At 43.2% G+C, this 21,539-nt stretch overlaps 1 protein-coding gene across 1 annotated transcript; it reads right to left on the bottom strand.

Annotated features, from left to right (window-relative positions):
- Positions 1-1,921: 1,921 nt before the first annotated feature.
- grm3 (glutamate receptor, metabotropic 3) lies at positions 1,922-21,171 on the bottom strand (the record flags this gene model as incomplete). The annotated part of the gene is made up of 11 exons (XM_079223988.1): positions 1,922-1,988; positions 2,786-2,967; positions 4,254-4,386; positions 4,659-4,852; positions 4,951-5,260; positions 6,610-6,799; positions 6,917-7,159; positions 15,305-15,917; positions 16,299-16,568; positions 19,689-19,832; positions 20,854-21,171. The coding sequence occupies 11 exons, from the start codon at positions 21,169-21,171 to the stop codon at positions 1,922-1,924; spliced, it is 2,664 nt and encodes an 887-aa protein (XP_079080114.1).
- Between the last annotated feature and the right edge of the window lie 368 nt (positions 21,172-21,539).

The following is a 21,539-nucleotide window of genomic DNA, read 5'->3' as shown; positions in this document are numbered from 1 at the left end:
TAACTGTCACCCAGCAGAGAGTCGGTTGTATTTCCAGCCACAAACAGAGAGTTTGATGGGATGTTTTGATAAATGTAATGCATGTTCTGCATATGAGTTCTACTCTAACATCCTTCTGTTAGATGATGGGATCTGCCAGCAGCTGACATTGTGTGCTCTGCTTCCTCTCGTGAGCCTCTCTGGGACTGCCGTGGCCAGCTGCTCCACTGTGCCTCTCAACGTGCACACATTTAACACAGGCATGTAGACTGCACACTTCAATAACTCGACAACTCAGTAACTTTACCTTATTGGTGTATGAGCTTTTCTCTTCCCCTTCCTTTTTTTTTATTGGAGCAGCTAAGCCGTAAGAAATGCAAAGTAAAATCATTGTGATGGTGTCTATCAGAAATATCCATGACATATTTTTTTAATCACAGACTGGAAAAAGAAAGGGGGTAGAGAAAGTCATTTCAACCTAATAATTACTCGGATTCACTGTTTCAACACTTTAGGTAAACAATCAATAGCAGAAGGCTAGGGAATAAAACTAACTGGCATTGTGTTGCCCTGAAACATGTGCGCTATGCTGGGGTCATGTTTACATTTACCAGACAAGGATTTGCATCTGGTAATGTATCACTGATCTCTTTTCAATCCCTACCTGGAGCATTATCAAACATACATTAAGGCACATAGCCATATTAAAAACATCACCACATACTGTATTTATGGGGCACGAAAAACATAAGCTACCACTCCCCTGTAGTTGAAAAAAAAAACGCAACATGTGTTCAGCAAAGAAGACATTGAGTTATTTGAGCACAAATTCATAATTACTGGGTAAGACACCAATTTGTGTTTGTTGACAGAACTATTGCAGCTCTGTCTGTATTGACAGTTTTGAAGCAAAATAAAGGTTTTTGATGTGCTATATTTTTTTCAGTTGTAAGTTGTTATTAGCAATTCATTGCAACAATCCTCTAAATAAACAGGCAGTTTGAGAGTGGGAGTTAACATACTGTTTCCTTGCTGAACACATGTCTGGAACTATGGCCATTAAGATAAAGGGATTCGAAATGATTAGAAATAGAAAAATGAACATTTGTATCAAAAGCAAAACATATATTTCCCTGCAAAAACAGCTACAACGGGTTCTTTATATTGATCTAGGATGCAATGAAAATATATCAAGAGATGAACAGATGAATTGTCAAACAAAAAAATGTTCTGGCACAGTGCAACTGTAAGTCGATGAGTTTGGTGGATTTGTGTACATGTCCGTTCCAGCCATCCTATACCGTCCAGTTTATGCTTTTGTCCACATTCATTCAAGGGTTACAAGACTGTCAACATTGTGCTGTTTGAACCATCAGTAGTATAATATACAAATGTACAGATACACAATAGAAATACATACATAATTAGTTATTACAATGAGACCTACAAAAAAGCATGAGAATAAAAAGTCTGTGGGATATTGCAGATGAGGCAAGCAGAGCCACAAATGTGCATCCAGACTGAGAGACACATGCCCTCCTACCATGGTTAAGCGCATGTCTATTTACACTGTATCATAACAAAGCTATCAAAAACAAAGGCTCCAAAAATTCCTCCTAAAAACTTTTTTTTGTTCTTTTGTTTCTCTACTTACAACAATGTTGATTCCATGTATTTACATCCCTAGAAAATAATTTAATTATAGTTACACACTTTCTACATTTTTGAAACAATACACTTCTAGTCCACAAGGGAGATTGTTTGTTTGTTTGTGCATGTATTTGTGTGTATGTGTACATATTTTTACGTGTGTGTGTGTGTGTGTTTCTATGAATGTATATAGTGTGTGTGACTGAGGTGGGCAATGATGGTTTCATGGGGATAATGTTCATGGATTGGCTAACAGTCGCAGGGGCAGATTTAGAGAGTGGACGGGATGTGGTCACAGAGAGGAAGTAGTAGAGTCGACAATTTCTCTCCCGTTGCACACGGTTGGGACGTGGTGGGAGCTGACAGAAGCTAAAAAGAGAGAGAAAGAGAGACCGAAAAAAGGAGATAAATGCATAGAAAAAAGGAAATTAATCATTCTCAGACATCAGATTTATGCATATAATCATGATTTTTGCTGCCAAATGCTAAAACTAACAATAAAGCATATGTATGACACTACGCCATTACATTAAACAATCATAATATTGATTGAGGTCTAGACGCTAGTGTAGAAAGAGCATTGCCCTGATAAGCAAATGAAATGAGGGGGAGTCACATAACTGATGCAAATGACATCAGTGTAAATGCAGACCTAATCTAACGGTAATACATATGTTATCACTGCTAATTTACAAGACATTTGTGAAGAAAAATTTGTGCGAAATTGCACCCAACAATTTATTTTTGGGAGGCCAGTTCCGTACTGAGGGATATCTTAAACTTTCCAGTAACCTCGTGGGGGCCATGCTTCTTTCTTGGCATCACATTATACTGTTCAACACCACAGTTCTGTCAGCAGGATGCCATTCTCTGCATTCTAACAAGCTTACGATGGAAGCAGTCAGTCATGCATCACCGTAAAGGCAACACCTTTGGAGGAACAGCTATCCATATTTAGAGACCTTTCATACAGAAAACAAAAGCCTTGATTGTTTATAATTCAAGATTTTGTGTTCCCCCTATAGCAAACGTGGCACACAGGGGGACTAAATATTGAATGCGGAAAACACCCATTTGACAGAGGTATGATAATAATAGAGCAGGACAGTGCTGCTCTAAACACTGTCTCTTTAAAAATGAGGTAACTGCATGTAACCTACCGTGAGATGCATATGTGGTGGCAGCCCCACTGACACTGAAGCGATTGAGGTTAAGCCTGTGGCTGGTCACATTCTTCTGGGGCTGGAACATGATGATATGGACCTTGGGAGCAAACATGCAGCCCAGGACCACAAAGCCACTCAGACTGACTGAGATACACATGGTAGTGGTCTGGACCTGCAGCGAACAGAGGAGGAGACATTAATTAGTAGCCAGACTTTGATGGATACATCTTATGCTAATGTAGTACAAAGTAATTGCTGTTAAGAGCTAATTCGGTGATAATAATCTGTAATAAGGAACATTTGTCAAAGGGACTTTTTTGAGTATGTAATGAGTATTACAAAGTGCTTAACAGAAAATAAAACAATAACACATTGGATGGATAAATCTAAAGCATAACAATTTTGAAGGTAATTAACCAATCTCGATTCGTAAACAGAGCCAATGAAGCCTGTAAATAGTAAACGTAACTATTTATTGGCAGATTATGTTACCTTGCAACAGTATAGAGGAAAACAATTACAGGATGAATCAATACAATACTTAATCAACAGAGACCACAGAGGCCAAACTTAACAGTATCTCAGTAGAAGCTTTCACTTCATTCTCTGTGACTTATCGTACAAAATCAATGCTGAATCTAATTTGAGGCCGGTCTGAAATGGTGTTTGCAGTATGTCCCTTTCAGGTTGCCAAGTCATTGCCGTGTCTAATTTTGTGTTGCACAGACGTTTTACGGGGTTTAATAACATCAACTCACAGTAGAATCACAGTACTGTACAGAGATGCACATTAATAATCAACCCTTCAACATCTCGTCTGTGCGTGTATACTTGTGTGTATGAGTGGGTGGGTGGTGTATGTTGGTGATGTTGTGCCTCCACCTGACTAATCTTAAAGTCAGATTACAAGGTCAGAGACATGCTTATTTTTCCAGAGAGAGAGAGAGAGAGAGAGAAATGTTTTTTTCTAGGGATCAAATGAGCAGCACTAGAATCAGCATTCCTCTCTTATGCCCTTTGATACCGTGTGTGTGTGTGTGTGTGTGTGTGTGTGTGTGTGTGTGTGTGTGTGTGTGTGTGTGTGTGTGTGTGTGTGTGTGTTTGCAGAAACGTGCGCTTAAGGTGTGTGTGTGTGTATGCTTAAGATTTGTATGGATCAAATGAACACTCACCCCCCCTTTGCTGTTAAATCTGGACAAGTGTCAGCAGTTTGACAGAGCCTGCCTGTTTGTCATGCCAATACTGCAGAGCTGGGACATTTGCCAGCAGGATTACAAAGTATTTAAGTGGCCTCTATACCTGTGTTGTCAATGCTTTGTAACCTGTGTGCTATTACCATGTTGAGGGGACAACACATTTCTAACACAATTATATTGTCTTCAATATTATCTGACAATGTCTTCCTAGAAGACAGAGACATGCATTTGTGTGTGTGTGTGCGTGTGTTGAGGAAGATACCCTGTAGTCACTGGATGTAACATAGAAGATGGGAAGAAAGGCCAGCCAAATGATACAGGTGGTGTACATGGTGAATCCAATAAACTTGGCCTCATTGAAGTTCTCAGGGCATTTCCTGGTCTTGAAGGCATACCTAGAAGGGGAGAATTATATTTCTGATTAGTTAGAGACCATCTGAAAAAATATATGCCTACTCTACTGGAATGATTGTTGCTTAGAAAATAAAACCTCTGAGGGTTTAACATTTTCTTTTTTTATCTGACAATTTTTTTTCTAGGTGTGCATGGAAACACATGGCCCAAAAACAAAGTGAACAAAGTTTTCAGGGTGGAGAACATAAAGCACTTCAGTTGCAACCTTTTACGAAACTATCAGTAGAAATCGAACCAGCTATGTCACACTTACACAGTACACAGGATGACCAGGAGCACGTCATATCCCAGTGAAAGCAGCATGCTGGAGTCGCGTACGTTACACTTGAGGATGACAGTCTGTCGTCGCTCTGGCAACGTAAAGCGGCGTGTCCCAGGGACCTCCAGCAGCAGCCACACCGACACCATCACTAACTGGACGGAGATTAAACTCAGACAGATGAACACCTGAAACAGAAGGGAGGAAACAAGGGTAAGGTCATTAATACCCACTGTCTGTCTTTCCAGCCATCTCAATGATGCAGATGGATGCTGCAATCACTCACCTGAGAGGACGGGCTAATGAAGCGGGGCCTCACTGCACCCGCTCCGTCTTTCACGCCATTGAAAATCCTGGCGATTCGGTTTGTTTTGGTGAGGAGGGCGGAGTAGCAGACAGCAAACGAAGTGCCCAGGCCGAGGCGCCGCAGAGCACAGATGGCAGGAGAGGGTTTGGCCAAGAAGAGGAAAGTCAAGGCGTAGGACATGAAGACTCCAGAGAGGAGGATGTAACATAGCTCTCTGCCGGAAGCTTTCACCAGCGGTGTGTCGTTGTGTCGGATAAACACCCAGAACACCATACCGGTGCACATGAACCTGTGGAGTTAAGCAGTCAAACAGACAAGCAGTGTCATGAAGTCACAGTTTTGATAGGTGCCTATATTATTATACAAGTAGGGCTGAGCTACACATTGTATCACAATAATCTCAAAATCCTCTAATAACATAATGCATGTTTAGGGATGGGAATGCACAAGTAAACTAACAGCTTACTAAGCAGTGTTGTTACGTCTCAATTTAAATGTATTAGTCATTTTAAAAACAGTGGTTCCTTGACTGGCAGATTTTATCAGCTGTGGCTAGCTAGGTAATTAAGCCATGTTAGACCAATTAGTTCATCGAAAAAGTTGAATTTTCAATGTTTTCAACTAACTAGTTTTAAAACAAAAATCTTATGAAAGGGATCCTAAATACATGTACATATTATACAAACAGACTAAAGTTGCATGTCCCAGGCAAAAAGTCAGCATCCTCACCAGTTGATAACCCAAAGAAGAAGAAAGAAGCTGCATTGCTGTTGTATCGCAGTGAAGAGCTATATAGTCCTAGTATTGTAGGTATCATAAGGAAAACTGTGTGATGAGACTTTATTTCAACTTTAACGTTGCAAGAGAAAAGGCTTTAGGATGATGACTATCTGATGTGTTTGGCAAACATTACAGCATCTTGGGTAACATTGGCTGGGGTTGCTGCAGTGTAAATATCTTGAAATCCAATATAAAGCCGCACAGAGCTGCTAATGTTATCTTCAGCTCTAATGGCCTCCAGGGCCAACTGGAACAAAGTGGGGAAAAACTTACAGCTGTTCTCGACCAAAGACATTCTTAGTTGACTAACACTCATATGGTTTTGTCAACTAATCGATCTGTAGAACAAATTTTCTTCACAGAGAAACATGCAAAAGCACCACTCAAAATATTGTGTTTAACGGAGATGTGTTCATACGTTTCTTGTCAATAAGTAATTTATCATGAAACATTGAATCGACTCCTTAGTTGACCAACGATTGACGGTCAGCTAATCAACTAATGGCCTTGAAAGTATGATAGTACTACCACTACTGTGGGTAATAAGCTAGTTAGCTGGACTTGCCACCAGTTGCAGCTTAGATTGCAGCAGATGTGCACTCTGTTTTACCCGTTTCTATTAACTTTCGCTCTTTCGTTTTTAGTTTTGGGCTGCTAAGCTACGATTGGACTATCATAGCTTGGAGGAATGGCCAATTCCCTTGACCCATCCTGACACACACACACACACACACACACACACACACACACACACACACACACACACACACACACACACACACACACACACACACACACACGTTTACATCTCTCAGGAGTAAGAAACTGACATCATGTTGACAGCCCTTTATCACTCACCCTACACAGGCGATGGTAATTGGACCAATAGCCCAGGCATCTTCCCACATAATATAGTCCTCAGGAAGGTCATAACAGGACGTCAGCTCATCAGTGGGCCACTGGCCAGGAGCGCAGGGCGAGCAGGTGAACTCATCAGCCAGGTATTCATGAGGCTCGCAGGCTGTACAGATCCAGCAGCAGTACTCACCTGGGAAACAGGAATAGGAACAGCAGAATGTGTCAGTCTGAGATTTCTCAAAAGGCACTGCTGCTTGGTATGGTATGCTGTGACAAAGAAGAACATTGTTGAAATTCAGTCTCCTACCTGCCTGCATTTTCTTCATCTCATTGCGTTCACAGGGGTCGCTGCACTGCGAGGTGGGCACCACTTCTTTGGGCCAGTGAATCAGATCGTTGCTTAGAGTCAGACTCTCTGCCCAGTCACCTACTGGCACGTAACCGTAACGATCGGCAGTTCGCTGGTAGCTAAAGATGTTGTATCGGCCCACGCCATCCCCCTGGGAATCAAATTTCACTACTGTCTCACTGCCTGGAGGAGAGAAAGGGGCTGCGGGACGTGAGAGGAGACAAAGAGTGGCAAAGAAAGTGATAAGACAAATGGAAAAAAGGAGATTAAAGCTAAACAATCCCAAACAATCGTCCTATTGATGTCTCATTGATGCCTCTTATAAGCAACAGTAAGGCCAGAGACAATGCGCCATGGTCAGTTAAGCCTTAGGAGTCCAAAACAGACAGTGAAGGGCATTATAATAGTGTTTTCATGACTGAAGACCAGCCAGTTACCAAAGTATTTGCTAAGAGGCTATAAATGCCTGGTATGCTTGGTGATGTCTGGGTCTATCAATGGTCTCCCATCCTTCCCTGAGGTCACATACGGACAAAACACTGCTCTGAATTCCAATCTGACAAAGTTTATTACCAAATGCATCATTAACAAACTGCCTATAAAGTCATATAGGCATGAAGTTAGAAGACTGAATCCCTGAGCAGTGCTATAGCTACCCACACATTGATAGAATTAGCCTCTGGGTCTCTTATGTGAGGGAGGTACACTGCTGAAACTGCCAAATTGGTTTGTATACAAGTTGTTATGAAAGGATTACCATCTACCCTGAGGATGTGGGAACAGAAGACATTGTAAAATTGGCAGGATGCTGAAACCATTACGAAAAAAAGGAGAAAAACGGCCATGGAGTGAGAAAAAAAGAAACTTATTGATGTGTTGCAGGCAGCGTTGGACCTGACAGTGCTGACACTTGGCCGTTCTGACAGAGACAAAGTGTATGTCACTCCTACAGTGCCACTTCTGTCCTTACAGCGGAGCAATCAACTCCGTGCTGCTGACACACTGGATAGGGCTGAATGTTATACACTGCTGCCTCCCCTGTCAAATGTTGATGTCCCTGGGTTTATAAAGCTTCACTCTTCAGCGTCTAACAATGCTCTTGGTCTTCAGTGCACAGCAGCATTGATGACACTGTGCTGCCTTCCTCATATCTCTGTGTCATTGGGTAACTGAAGAAATCACCAGCCAAATGTACAGTTTGGGATCAGGGGAATGAATCAAAATACAGACTGTGGATGTGTGTGGATGTGTGCCTGTGGAAGCTTCATTAGGTTTTACTTTACAGTGTGATGGTTAAGGTATTGCTCTGAGCGCTATGGGAGGCTGTGCTGACAGAACCGAAGCTCTGACCCTGCTGTTGGCGGCATGTGCGTGCGTGCATGCAACACTGACGATGTCTAAAGCTGTACTATTGTTGCGAAACCTCAGTTTGCTCGGAGAAGAATGGCGTGTCAGATGGCAGCAGAGGGGGTTAGGGTTTATGAAATCCATAAATCACAGAGACAGCACAACCCTCTATCTTTCTCCTCTCTCTATCACAGGAAATTCTAAGTGTCAATTCTTCTTTGGATTTTGGGGCTAAATGTTTCAGTGACAGCTAAATGAAAATGATTTCAATAAGATGGTGATAATATCTTCAGACGAAGGAGAGATATGAATCCATTATATTGCAAGTTGACAGATAATAAAGTCTGCTAATGACACTGAGCAATAAGACAAGCCGGGCTTTCTCATCTTAGACACCCATACACACTCACTGAAACACTTTGCCTTTAGCAAATTATCATAACTGCACCTTATTGGGACCTTAGATCTGTGCTGAAGCCTAATTAGCTGTATTTGGTAATTACGTGTAATACAGACTAAAGAGATAACGGCATTAACTTACAGACCCATCTGAGGGCGCCGTATTGTCCTTGACTTCACTCTAACAGATCACATTCAAGGAGCAATAAACTCAGAGAACTGGTGATTCCTCCCTATAACCAACACCAGAGACCTTGCTGACGTGACAGAGTGAGCAGCTTATCAGAAAAAGTGTTTGAGGGTGCAAGTTAGAGCTGGCGAAGGCCACCAAGACCCTCGTGACTGCAGAGAGCTGAGACAAGCAGGCCAAGTACTTGACTGATGGACACCACTCTCTCCTCAGCACTTTCCTAGGATCAATTAATAAATCTGGTGAATTTAGAGATCCAGAGGCCTAACAGATTTGATTCTCTTACACGCTAACATACTCGCAATGCTAACATGTTGGTGCTGTTTACCATGTTCACAATCTTAGTTTTGCTTGTTAGCATGCTAACCTGTACTAATTAGCACTAAACACAAAGTACAGCCAAGGTGGAGAGGAATGTCAATAGTTTTGCAGGTATTTAGTCATAAAACAAAGTATTGGAAGACGTATTATTGTCCATACATGCATTTTCTTCTGCTTAACCGGGGTCAGCTCGCCGCGGCAGCAGGCCCGGCAGGCTGATCCAGACTTCCCTTTCACCCGCAACATTGTCTAACTCATTCTGGGGGATCCCGAAGTGTTCCCAGGCCAGCTGGGAGATATAATCACTCCGGCGTGTTCTGGGTCTTCCCCGGCATCACCGACCAGTTGGTTGTGCCTGGAAAACCTCCAGTGAGAGGCGTCCAGGAGGCATCCGAATTAGATGCCCGAACCACCTCAGCTGACTCCTTTTGAAGTTCACTCCTAATGTCCGAGCTCCTTACCCTATCTCTAAAGGCTGAGCCCGGCCACCCTACGTAGGAAACTAATTTCGGCCGCTTGTAACAGAGACCTCATTCTTTTGGTCATGACCCAGAGTTTGTGACCATAGGTGAGGGTTGGAACGTAGACCGACCAGTAAATTGAGAGCCTCGCCTTCCGACTCAACTCCCTTTTCACCAAGACGGTCCGGTGCAGCGTCTGTTCTACTGCTGCAGCCGCACCGATCCACGTGCCGATCTCCCGCTCCATCTTACCCCCACTCGTGAACAAGACCCCATGATACTTGAACTCCTTCGCTTGCGGTAGGCACTCCGTCCCCACCTGGAGGGAGCAATACACCTGTTTCCGGCAGAGCACCATGGCCTCAGATTTGTAGGTGCTAACTCTTGTCCCCGACCACTCCAGTAGTCTTGCGAGGGTAAAGAGCTGGTCCACTGTTTCACGAGCGGGCCGAAATCCGCAAACGGTCGGAGCCTCCGTTCAAGCACCCTGGCATAATCTTTCTCCGGGAGGCTGAGTAGTGTGATATCCCGATAGTTTGAGCACACTCTCCAGTCCCCCTTTTTGAAAATGGGAGCCACCAGCCTGGTCTGCCAGTCCATGGATACTGTTCCAGACCCCCATACAACATTGAAGAGGCGTGTCAGCCAAGACAGCCCAACAATGTCCCCCGTCGGTGAATCAAATTATGATTGTGCTCGATGAAATTTAAAAAAAGAAGATATCATCAAACGTCATCCTAAAGGGAACATAATTGTCTCTACTAAATTGAAACACAATTGAAACAATTCAACACAATTGAAATTCAGGAGTTCACCAAAGTCATTAGGCTTCATATCCAGAAAATAAAGCTTTCCATCAGGTAGATGTTAAGATATTTTCCAAGATAATTGAAACATTAAACCACGTAACGGCTCTACAGGAAATGTCAGAGGAGCACCAAATTAACCAACCATGACAATCCGTCCATCAAGCAATACTTCAGACTGGAGTCCAAGTGGTGGACCGACAGACTGACATTGCCATCCATACACCCGTGCTACTAGCATGACTAAAACACATTTTGTCAGATAGTGGGCATAGAAGCTCAAAGGAAGTTTGTCCCTCAGCTACCTTTCTACAGCATGTTTCTGTGAGATGTAACTCGGATGAACCGTGAACTGAACCAATTTCATGATTTGAAGAATTGAATGAGGTGACTGCTTCCTAACAGCAGCTTGTGGGCTTTCTTGCTGTATCTTATCCATAACACAAGTTTAACCCTGAAACAGTGATGATTAATTATTCTGTGTGACCTCATCCATACAGTATTTCTCACTGGCCCAGTCCAGTCCAGCTGAGACCCACAGCAGGCTCCGCCCTCAGCACTATTTGCAGCTTTTTAAGTTACTCTCCATGCCTGCCAAGTGTTGCCAGCATCCAATGGTGGACCATGCCTTCTCAGCAACATTCTCCCCAAATCATTCACTTTGTGGCGCTGAGGTGCACTGGATACGATGCATCATTTTAGACAAAATAACAACAACCCAAAGTACCCTTTGCTCAACTGTGAATATATGGCATTTTATCTGAGAGGATTCATTGCATTGTCAACCAAAATCTACTCAATGTATCAAACAGCGGAGACCAGAGAACGTCAAACAAATAACAAAACAAAAAGAGGCAAATAAAGTGCGGTGAGACAAATTGTTATAACCAGATCCCTAATTTTTGTGAGATTTTTTGTTTGCATTCCCACTAACTTGAGAAACACCTTATTATTCTAGCTTAATTAGAAGCTTGGTGAAAACAAGCTTTTCATTCAGAAGCTGTGAAATTAATTATGTTCTCAGCCATGTCCGGCTAAAGCGAAGCCCAAGGGGGGATTGTGGGTATTAAAAGGCAGGGAGAGAGAGAAAGGGGCTTGGGAGGAATAAGTAGGGAGAGAGAGAGAGAGAGAGAGAGAGAGAGAGAGAGAGAGAGAAAGAGAGAGAGAGAGAGAGAGAGAGGGAGAGAGAGAGAGAGAGAGAGAGAGAGAGAGAGAGAGAGGGAAGGCAAATATTTTCTTTGTATGAGTTTGTGACTAAACATTCAAAAGCTGGTTGTTGATTAGTGGTTGTCTGGGGAATAGAGAATTGCATTTCCAAGTGTCAATTCATCTAAATCCCCGATTTACTCCTAATTTAAGCGTGACAAAGTAAACACTGCATATAGTGCACCTGTTCCAGGTAAAATACAACAGCTCTGAATGCTAATGGTGTGACCAACCTTTCTTATCCATCTTTTTCCTCCTCCAGGAAGTTGATGACCTTACACATCTGTGATCCACACAGACACACATCCCTGAGCATATGAAGATATGGACTCAGGGATGCACTCACATGTCACAAACGCACACACAGACAGATCACATTAGCTATATTTGTTCTCCCTGTAGATTCAGTCACTGTGGACTGAGGCGCTGCCTGGGCCACGAACCAACAGGCCTCTGGGGAACCGAAGACAAATAGGGTGCAGAGAAGGAAGTCGAGAACAAGGAGGGTAAATGTATAGGAGGAAAGGTGCAGCAGCAGAAAGCTGAGGCTTGACTGAAATACAGGTGGTGAGATAGAGAAGACAAAGAAAGAAATGGCAAGCCAAAAGCAGGAGGTGCTGGGAGGAAGGATGAGCCGAGGGACACGATAAGGGCAAAGAAAGGAGGGAAGTGACAAGGGAGAAGAGAGAGAAGAATAGGAGAAAAAGAGAGGCGATAGCAAGAGAGACAAGCAAGAAACTGGTGTGACAGGAGCAGAGATATAGGTGGACGGAGGAAAGCCTTTAGACGGAGGAATCAATAGAGAAAAGGTGAAGGATGGATGGAGGGATGAGCAAAGTGAAGGAGTGGAGGAACCGACCGGCGCAGAGAGGCGGTGGAGGCAGGAGAGCAACCTTGTGAAGTCCGAGTGGGATGTGCTGTTTTTGAATGTAAAAGAGAGAGTAGGACTCTTTCTGGGTGAGAGAGAGTGAGAAAGAGAGAGAGAGAGCTATAAAGAGACAGAGCGAGAGAACAAGAGACAGGAAGACAGTGAGGGACAGAAGGGGACAGAGGCAGAGAGACAGAGACAAGAGTGTGATGAGAAAAAGAGGGAGGGAAGGAATGAAGGTTGTTCTCTAGCATCTAAACGTTGCGGTAAGCTTGCTGCTCAATATGGCCCTGAAGGCACACCGCCTCTGCTAACAGACGTATCACACACACTCTCTCTCTCTCTCTCTCTCTCTCTCTCTCTCTCACACACACACACACACACACACACACACACACACACACACACACACACACACACACACACACATACACACAAGCGTAGGGAAGGGGGAATATCACATCTATCATCACTATTTGAACAGAAGACTGCGTGCATGCGTGTATATACTGATATGTTGGCTGCAGATCGGGTAGGTGGTTGGGTGGGAGTTGAATGATGGCTTTGAGAAGTGTGTAGGTTGGGGGTGTCTGCAATTTTATACTGGAAAAAAAACAAGCATTTCAGGCTGCGTCTTTGTCAAAAAGAAAGAAAAAGAAAGCTGACCGTGTATCTTACATTCAGTTTTGTGTTTGAAGTATGTAGCGAGGCACAAATGTGCCCCTGTGTCTATTACTAGATGGCAGGGAGCAGTTCCCATGATCTATCAGATCACTTCAACAATTGGCAATAGTGTCGGCTTCATTACCATAGCAACTAGCGAGATGAGACGAGATGAAGAGAGCTCCATATGAAAACACACTCCTAACCACACAACATACTGCCTCAGTGCACCACATACACTGTCAGGAGTACACACAAAAACATCCTTTTCACATTTAAAGCCACAGTCTGCTGGGTTATGATTGTGAAGTTAAGGACAGGGGACAGTATTTCAGATTATTGTGAAGCATTAAAATTAAGTGAGATCAAACTTTGATGCAATGTATAGAGTGTATAATAAACATGCATGTGTGCGTGAGAAAAGGAGATGGCAGAGAGAGAGAGAGAGAGCGCTGAACAGTGTTGGTTTTCCGTCTGCTACAGTTCAGACCGAGAGCACTGCGGATGGTGATGCTGCAGTATTTATACCCCACATTCAACCTCAACTCACCTCAGCTCCTTCCCTTACATACTGTAAATGGAAAGATGTGTATGTACAGCAGTGTGAGTGCGTCATTCTGGGGCTAAACCAACATTTAAAAGCAAACGCTGCCAGTTTGCAGTTTAACTGTACCGCCACCTTCACCATCCTCATCTCTTATCTGTGCAGATTCTCTGAATGCTTTTTTTCCGAACTGATGAAGCTGTTTGACATGCTGTCACCGCCGTCACTGACATTGAGCTGTAAAGAACTCAAGATCCTTGTACAAGCTGTTACTCTCTTCACAGAGTACAGACATGCGCCTCATGGACATACATCAGAGGTGAAAGGAAGGGAGGGGGAGTGGGAGAGGGGAATGTAGAGAAGAGAGATGATGAAGGTGTGATGAAGATGTAAGGAAGTCACACTGGATTCACACCGCTCTCTCCTCTCCAACTTAGTGCACACATTTTAAAACTTTATATGTGTTAATCTGTATATCTATTCAATCCATCTCTGTATGCATCCTATAAGGAAGCGGTTATCACTTGTGCCAACTGGAGGCGGCGACTGCAATCGTCTTGACTAGTTCTTCTCCCTCTCCTTTCCTCTCTATCTTACTCACACTCTTCCTCTTTCTATCCTTCTTCGTGTCTCCCTCCTCTCATGCAGAAATGCTCCAAGTCTTTTGATTTGTAGCAGAAATGAAGATGGGGAATTTCAAAGAGAATCCTCTTTTTCTGCTGATGCACGCTGTCCCAGTCCGGCATTGCCTCAGTGCTCCCTTGTTCCTTCTCTCCTTCCTTCCTTATTTCTTTTTCTGTCTTACTCCCTTTTACCTTACCCCAAATTATCTTCTCCCATTTGAGTCTGCCTGTCATTATTATATGTAAGCTTCCCTCCCCCTCCCTTCATATGTGATGCCATTCTTTCGTCCTCCCGCTCTCTCCCCAGCGTCTCGTGGTAAAGCTGCCGTGTTAGCGCTGTTTGTTAGGCCGTTTGGATGTCTGCTCCTGGTCACGGTTGGTGGAGGAATAAGCACCTCTAAACCTGTGTCAGTCCCCGGGACACAGCTGTTTATTTATAACGCTGCCTTTGTACGCCATCTGTCAGTCAAGCCAATCCTCTGTCTCTTCTCTCCCTACTCTACAGAGACTGACAGGCAGCCTGCTATAGGAGCTATTATAGCACACACAATCTCATTAGTTCAAGACAGAAGAATATGGCTGACGGATTAGCTGCAACTCTCATTCCTCAAAGCAACGTTTTAGTGTCGTATCAATTACACATGGGTAATAGGTGTCAATAGCACGGCTGGCTCTGACAATACATAGCAATTAAGCGGATTTGTCTCAGTATTTTTTTCTGTTTTGTGGAAGGACAGCATCCAGGCGTTGTTCATGAGAGGACTGTTCACTAGGCACAACACTCATATTCCTGTCTGTTCCTTGCTATCTCTCCCCTGTCCTCCACAGCTTTCTCCCCTTCATTGACTTATTTTCACTCTCCATCCATCCACCTTGAACAACTTATCTAGGACTCTACACTTGCTCCAGCTCCCTTACCTGTGAAGCTGACATTAAGGATGTAATCCCTGTAGAGTCTGCGCCCATCCAGTGCCTTCATGCTGTCGCACAGATTGGTGGTGTTGAAGCAAAGGCTGTGTTGCATATAATGGAGTGCATGAGCCATGGCGTACACCGCATTCACCACAAACATGATCTTGGACTCTGGTTCAAAGTTACTCTTGTCCATTGACATGTCACACGGTGGGAGAGACGTCTCTCCCAGTCCAACACCTCCCCATCCTTCTGCTCCTCCCCCACCTAAGGAGCACTGGAACCGCTGCTCCCAGAATTCCCTGTACCAGGGATTACGATGGTTTTTGACTGGGTTCAGGCTGAGAAAATAGCGGTTGAATTCTGGCAAGGGATTGGCTGCCAGCTCAAGTGTGATGGCTCCTTCAGCGGTGACCTCATTTCCCTTGACAATGCTCTCCTGTGCACCCCAACCATCGCTGGCCACCCAGATGAAGGAGGTGTTAAGCCTGGCAGATGCTGCCAACAGCTCTCTGGCATCGTCGCTACGCAGGAATAGGACGGCCACACGGGCATTCGGCTTCTGGAGGAGCTGACGGATCACAGCTTCATAGGACTTCTTCGCGTTAGAACGCCCCACCTGGACAGAAAAAGGACATTAATGAACTGAAAATGTAATTTTGCGGTCCTTATTTGTGATCATTTTCCACCATCATTCAAAGAAGAAACAAGCCCAAACATGTCTCCTGTCATTATGCACCTCCGTAGCAAATGAGATGACTGTGAAAGTACCCAGAATGAGTTCTTGGAGATAAGCTTTAATTTTCTGGTTCATAACTGATCGCATCAGTGTAATATAACACTGGCAAACTTTTATCAACTCACAAATGTAGGGCTTCATTGATTAGTATTGGTGTAGCTTCAGTCCTACAGTGTGACACTGATGAATAAAGTTTGTGGTTTTTGGTATCGTGCTTTGAGCAATCGTTGCTATTTCATTCCATTCCATTCCATGTCTTACCTTCTCTGAAGTAGCGATACAGATGTTCCTCATGCGTGCCTCTTGTTCAAAGGCCTCTATACCGGTTTCACCGTAATCACCCTCCGATGCCACAGTGGACACGTATGTCCAGTTGAAAAATCGGAGGATCTCGGCCATGGCTTTGGCCTGGTAGAAGTCGGGGGGCACAGTGCGGGCGAAGTAATCGTAGCGGGTCTTATCACTGAGCTTGGCACTAGTCGAAGCATAGCTTATCTGAGGAATTTGAAAGAGCCTAAGAAGATTGGCAACCTGTGGGGAGAAACAGTAAAATGAGAAATAAATTTGCCTAAATATTTCTAAAGCCTTTTGCAAATCAAACCATTTGAATGAATTCTCGGAAAATAACATAGCATCACGAATGGCAACATTTTGTGAAGGATTTTGTTTTAGAATACACACATACATTCGGTTTGAGAGACTATCAACATTATCTGAATATAACAAAATTAGTCAAAATTAGTCCTTTTGATTTTGTGTAGCTTGAGTAAGATTTTAATTGAATCTTATTGTATTTGTTGTCCCATTAAGCTCTGATTACTGTATGCAAAGTGATCTAAAAACTATTTTCTATAAGCTACCGTGTAGAACTGCATTCAACTTAAGAGTCAATGCATTCAAGCAGCTACTTATAGTGTTTGCAATGCACAAGTTTTGAGAGGTGGCAGCAACTGAGCCAATTACTGTACAATTAATTTAATGGGTCACTTGAAAGAAGCAATACACAAAAAGTGTTGAAAACTGGAGGATGTACACCCCTTGCATTGCTTAAAAGTTGCAACCATAATTTGTTTCATAACCGATGCTGAGCGTTTATATCTGATTTCAACATTTCTGAATTGTTGAGGAAAACATGTTATCAATACTGGGTATCCCACACAATAAACTAGAGACTCACTTAGTAGGAAGCTCATGTCTGTAATATAGTCCAATACAAATTTGTAAAAAATTGTTTCTTCTTTGTAGCTGGCAAGTTAAGATGCCTAAGGACTGTCTGCCAGCAGAAGAAATTATGTCAAAAACATATCAAGTACAATATTATTAACTGCAATAAACTGCTCATCCACAAACATGCTGCAACTGCAGGGGTAATGCTGCAACTGCAGGGGTAGTGTTGTTGTGTTGGAGGTTTCTGTTAAATTTCCCCTTTGACTGAATAACTGTGTTGGAGAGCAGATAACCGTGTGCGTCAAGCTCGACAGTCTACATCTAAAATGACTGGCACATTGACAAAAACTTAATAAAATAAGACCCACAAAAAAATACTGGAATACATTTTTATATTCCTCAAATGAAAAATGAGAACATATTTAGTAGATTGATGCTGATAGGAATTACTTCACGCATAATGTGATTATTTGAAGATAAAAGACAATGCAGCAAGTGTCGGCATATATGCACATGGAGAAACACAAAATAGCACACACAGCCCGCATGCACACATGCACACTCACACACACATGGAAGTTTAATAAATCACTGACTCATGCATTAGTGATGGACATCATCTAGGGTCTACTGATGTCCATATAATATTCCCTTTTACTGTTGATTGGGGTTTGGTCATGTTCTCTTCATTACAATTTTAGTCACAGATGCCAACACAAATATAATTGCTACACATTATCATGCACACAAAGACAAGTAAACATTCACACATATTCAAATAAACAGAAACTACACAGCCATTCTGTTCTCGCCTCAGATTAATCCTTTTAGAGCGCATCACTCTGGGTTTTTCTATATTTCATTCATAGCTCATTTGATGAGCTGTTTTGACAACATGTCAGAATCTCATTAGACTAATAATGTAGAAGATTAGAAAACACACTTGTATACATACACTAATGTGCACCAGAACCAGCACCTGCATTGACGTGCACACACACACACACACACACACACACACACACACACACACACACACACACACACACACACACACACACACATACGGCTGCTTATAGTACTTCAAGAAGGTTTTATGGTTTTAAGATGGCAGTTGACTTAAATGTCAGGGAAGGTCAGGCTGCAAAATGTAACCGCATTGCTCCATTACCTGCCACTGAGCAATGACTACAGCTAACTAAGAGGCCTGTCTGTAGGGACATGGAGAGTTTACCCTGTTAGTGAACGCTACTCTCTTCCTGTGAAAGAGAGAGAGAGAGAGAGAGAGAGAGAGAGAAAGAGAGAGAGAGAGAAAGAGAGAGAGAGAAGGGAGATGTACTGAATGGGTTGAATATGAGAGACAAGCAGAGAAAAAAATGAAAGGGAAGGCGGAAAAATTGGTGCAGTGGAAGGCTGCTGTGTGTTTTCTGCTTGGAATGCAAGTCACACACAGAGACACATACACACACACACACACACACACACACACACACACACACACACACACACACACACACACACACACACACACACACACACACACATACATATGTACGAACAGAGGGGAGGAATTATGCCTACTATGTGAATGCCCTCAAAACATTGGTGTTTAGTTTTGCATGATTACACATGAAATAATTCCCTATAACTTCATTGAAAAGCAACAGAGAGACTGGCCACGTAGAGCGTCATTAAGGAGTAGCTGGGTTAGCTTCTCTGGCACGAGATCAGAAGACAAAGCACAGTTCGGCTCTCGTAAACAGTGTTGCCCTCAAAAAAGACAGGTAAAAACAACAGCAAAGGCAACAAAGGGTAACAAGAATGAGCTGCAAGAAAACAAGGGGTAATTATGTGTGATGAAGGACAAGAGACAGAGCAGATGTGTTAACAATAGCTGCCCCAGGAAGGAGGAGGATGAGAAGAAGGGGGCTAAGGTCAGCATACACTGAGCTCTCCCCAAATAGCCGCGAGGGATGCCTCCGAATGCATATATAGAAGGAACAAAAGAGTTGTAGGCAGTGATGAGAAAAAAGAGAGGAAAGATTTAAGGGGCAGAAAAAAAGAGAACTAGGCAGAGAGAGAGAGAAAAAGAGAGGATGAGAAAGAGAAGACATATAGAAACTTGCAAAGATTAGGGATTTAAGGACTGATACGAGAATGCTTTTGTGCAGTCACAGAGGAGTAAGGGAGAGGGAAGTTTTATGCTAAACTATGCAAATTAACCAGCTCTGTGACAAGGGCTACAAGAGCCGAGGAGACACACAAAGAACACACCAATGAAAAACCTGATTCTAAGAAATAAGTATACACACACACACACACACACACACAGACATTGACTTGCTCTGGCATATGACTGGAAGTCAGCCTCTGCACGCTTGGTCATGAGTAAAAGATGAGAGAATAAGCCACCGAGTTAAAGTTACATGATCATGGTGAAGGGTGTTTGTGTAGTGACTTCTGTACCTGCATGCTGTGTGTTACCTGTATGGAGACGCTGCTGAAGGATCCACCTATGACTCCAGCGATTGCGAGCGGGCTGTCGTCCTGCAGAGCGTAAGATCCATCTGGACAGATGAATTCTGTGTCGTCCACCTTAGTGAGGGAGGCTCTTACAAACTCCAGAGCCTAGGAAACACACCCACATGGATATTTCATATAAAATGTTGAGCAAGACATGGGGTACAATATGGTCTATATTATCTATTTATTCTTAATTGGCCTGTAACACATATTAAATGATGTTCTTTATAAGAAATATGCAGCATAAATAAAGACTGATTGATACTTTTCTATAATGTAATGTTTGTCTCTCTTTGAAGGGACTATACAAGCCCATTGCTTTACACTAGCAGCTCTTAGATGCTTTCAGAACAGGGTCCAAATTGCAAATTAACTCCCCTGACATCAAACCACATTATAACATATTACTAGGATGTGGAGAACCAGCGAACCTGCAACCCACTTAGGAAAACCAAATGTCAAGAATCCAGGGTTTATACAATCAGTCAAAAAGCTCATTGTATAAGATAACTGGATGCATCATCTCTAAATAGCTCAGCAATAAGACACAATATATTTTTTTGAAGATAATCCCTGAGGGAAAGTGCTTTTTTTATTTTTTATATCTGCCTCATTTCCTTCTTTGCAAATAGCTTCAATCTCTATTTCTCATCAAGGATTTGCCGGTATCATTTGAGGCAAGATCTTTATCCGTCATGGATGAAATAGAATTTCTAGGTACATTTACTTTACCTGCATATTACCTTTTAATGAGACCTTATAGTTTTCACTCCATTTAAAATGTAAACATTGCATTTGTTTCCTTCTTGCTTTGTGGAGAAACTTTTTAAATATAACATCTTGCAAAAGTTCAAGTCGCCCAGCAGCGCAAAAGAATAGACAGCTAATTAACAAACTGTATCTGAACTGCATTGGATCTAAAAAGTTGTGTCTGCATTTACATGTCAAAGCAGATACATCTCAATGGTCAATAACGCAAAAAAATAGGACTTTTTCTGAGAATACAAGCTCCAACTGAGCTATTATTTCAGTAATGTGCTACTAGTTGTTTATAAATACTGCCTGGAACCATCTCCCTTTAATAAGAAACATGCACAGTATGTGTACAACGCCCACGCTCACCCACCTGCTCCAGTGCATAGGTATCTCTGGAGCAGGTGTCCAGGATGTGGACCCCGAGAGAGACTCCAGGCAACAAAGTGTTGTCCTGATTGATTCTGTCAATGGCAAACAGCATGGCCTCCAGCCTCTGGATCCCTCTGTCCTCGTTCACACGCCCACACTCCTCCATGCCGGCACCTTTCTCGTGCACAGGGAACAGACCGCCGAGCACCAGATCTCCCTCGATGCGGATCTCCCGGCGGGACTGAGGCGGGTCGCTGACTGAGAGCAAGACGCCCCGACACATCATGACCAAGATTAGAGCGGGAACGTAGGCCACCATGTTGGGCTCGAGGAGGGATAGGATTGTCAAAATATGAGGAGAGGCTTGACAGAGAGTGAGACAGAGGGAGGTAGGGGGCTGAGGGTGAAGGTTAGGGCTGAGGGGTTTAGGGTGGTGCACGGTGCTGTTGATTCAAGCAGTGGCCGTTGATGCGTGAATCGGTTTGTGGCCCATGAAACGGTCAGGGAGAGCTGAACTGGACCACACATGGAGGGGCACACCATCTGGACATCATTCCTGTGTGGAGAGGAGAAGAGAGTCAAGTCAATCCACCTGCCACAGCAGCTGCACGATGAAATACTTTTGTAAGTGTCTCTATAAAGTAATAAAAAAGCAAAGTAGACCTTTAGTGAAGTTTGGGGACCCTG

The sequence above is a fragment of the Taurulus bubalis genome (assembly GCF_910589615.1).
Source record: "Taurulus bubalis genome assembly, chromosome: 9".
NCBI classification, from domain to species: domain Eukaryota; kingdom Metazoa; phylum Chordata; class Actinopteri; order Perciformes; family Cottidae; genus Taurulus; species Taurulus bubalis.
Note: the sequence above shows the minus strand (reverse complement) of the source record. Positions and strands in the feature narration are given on the sequence as shown.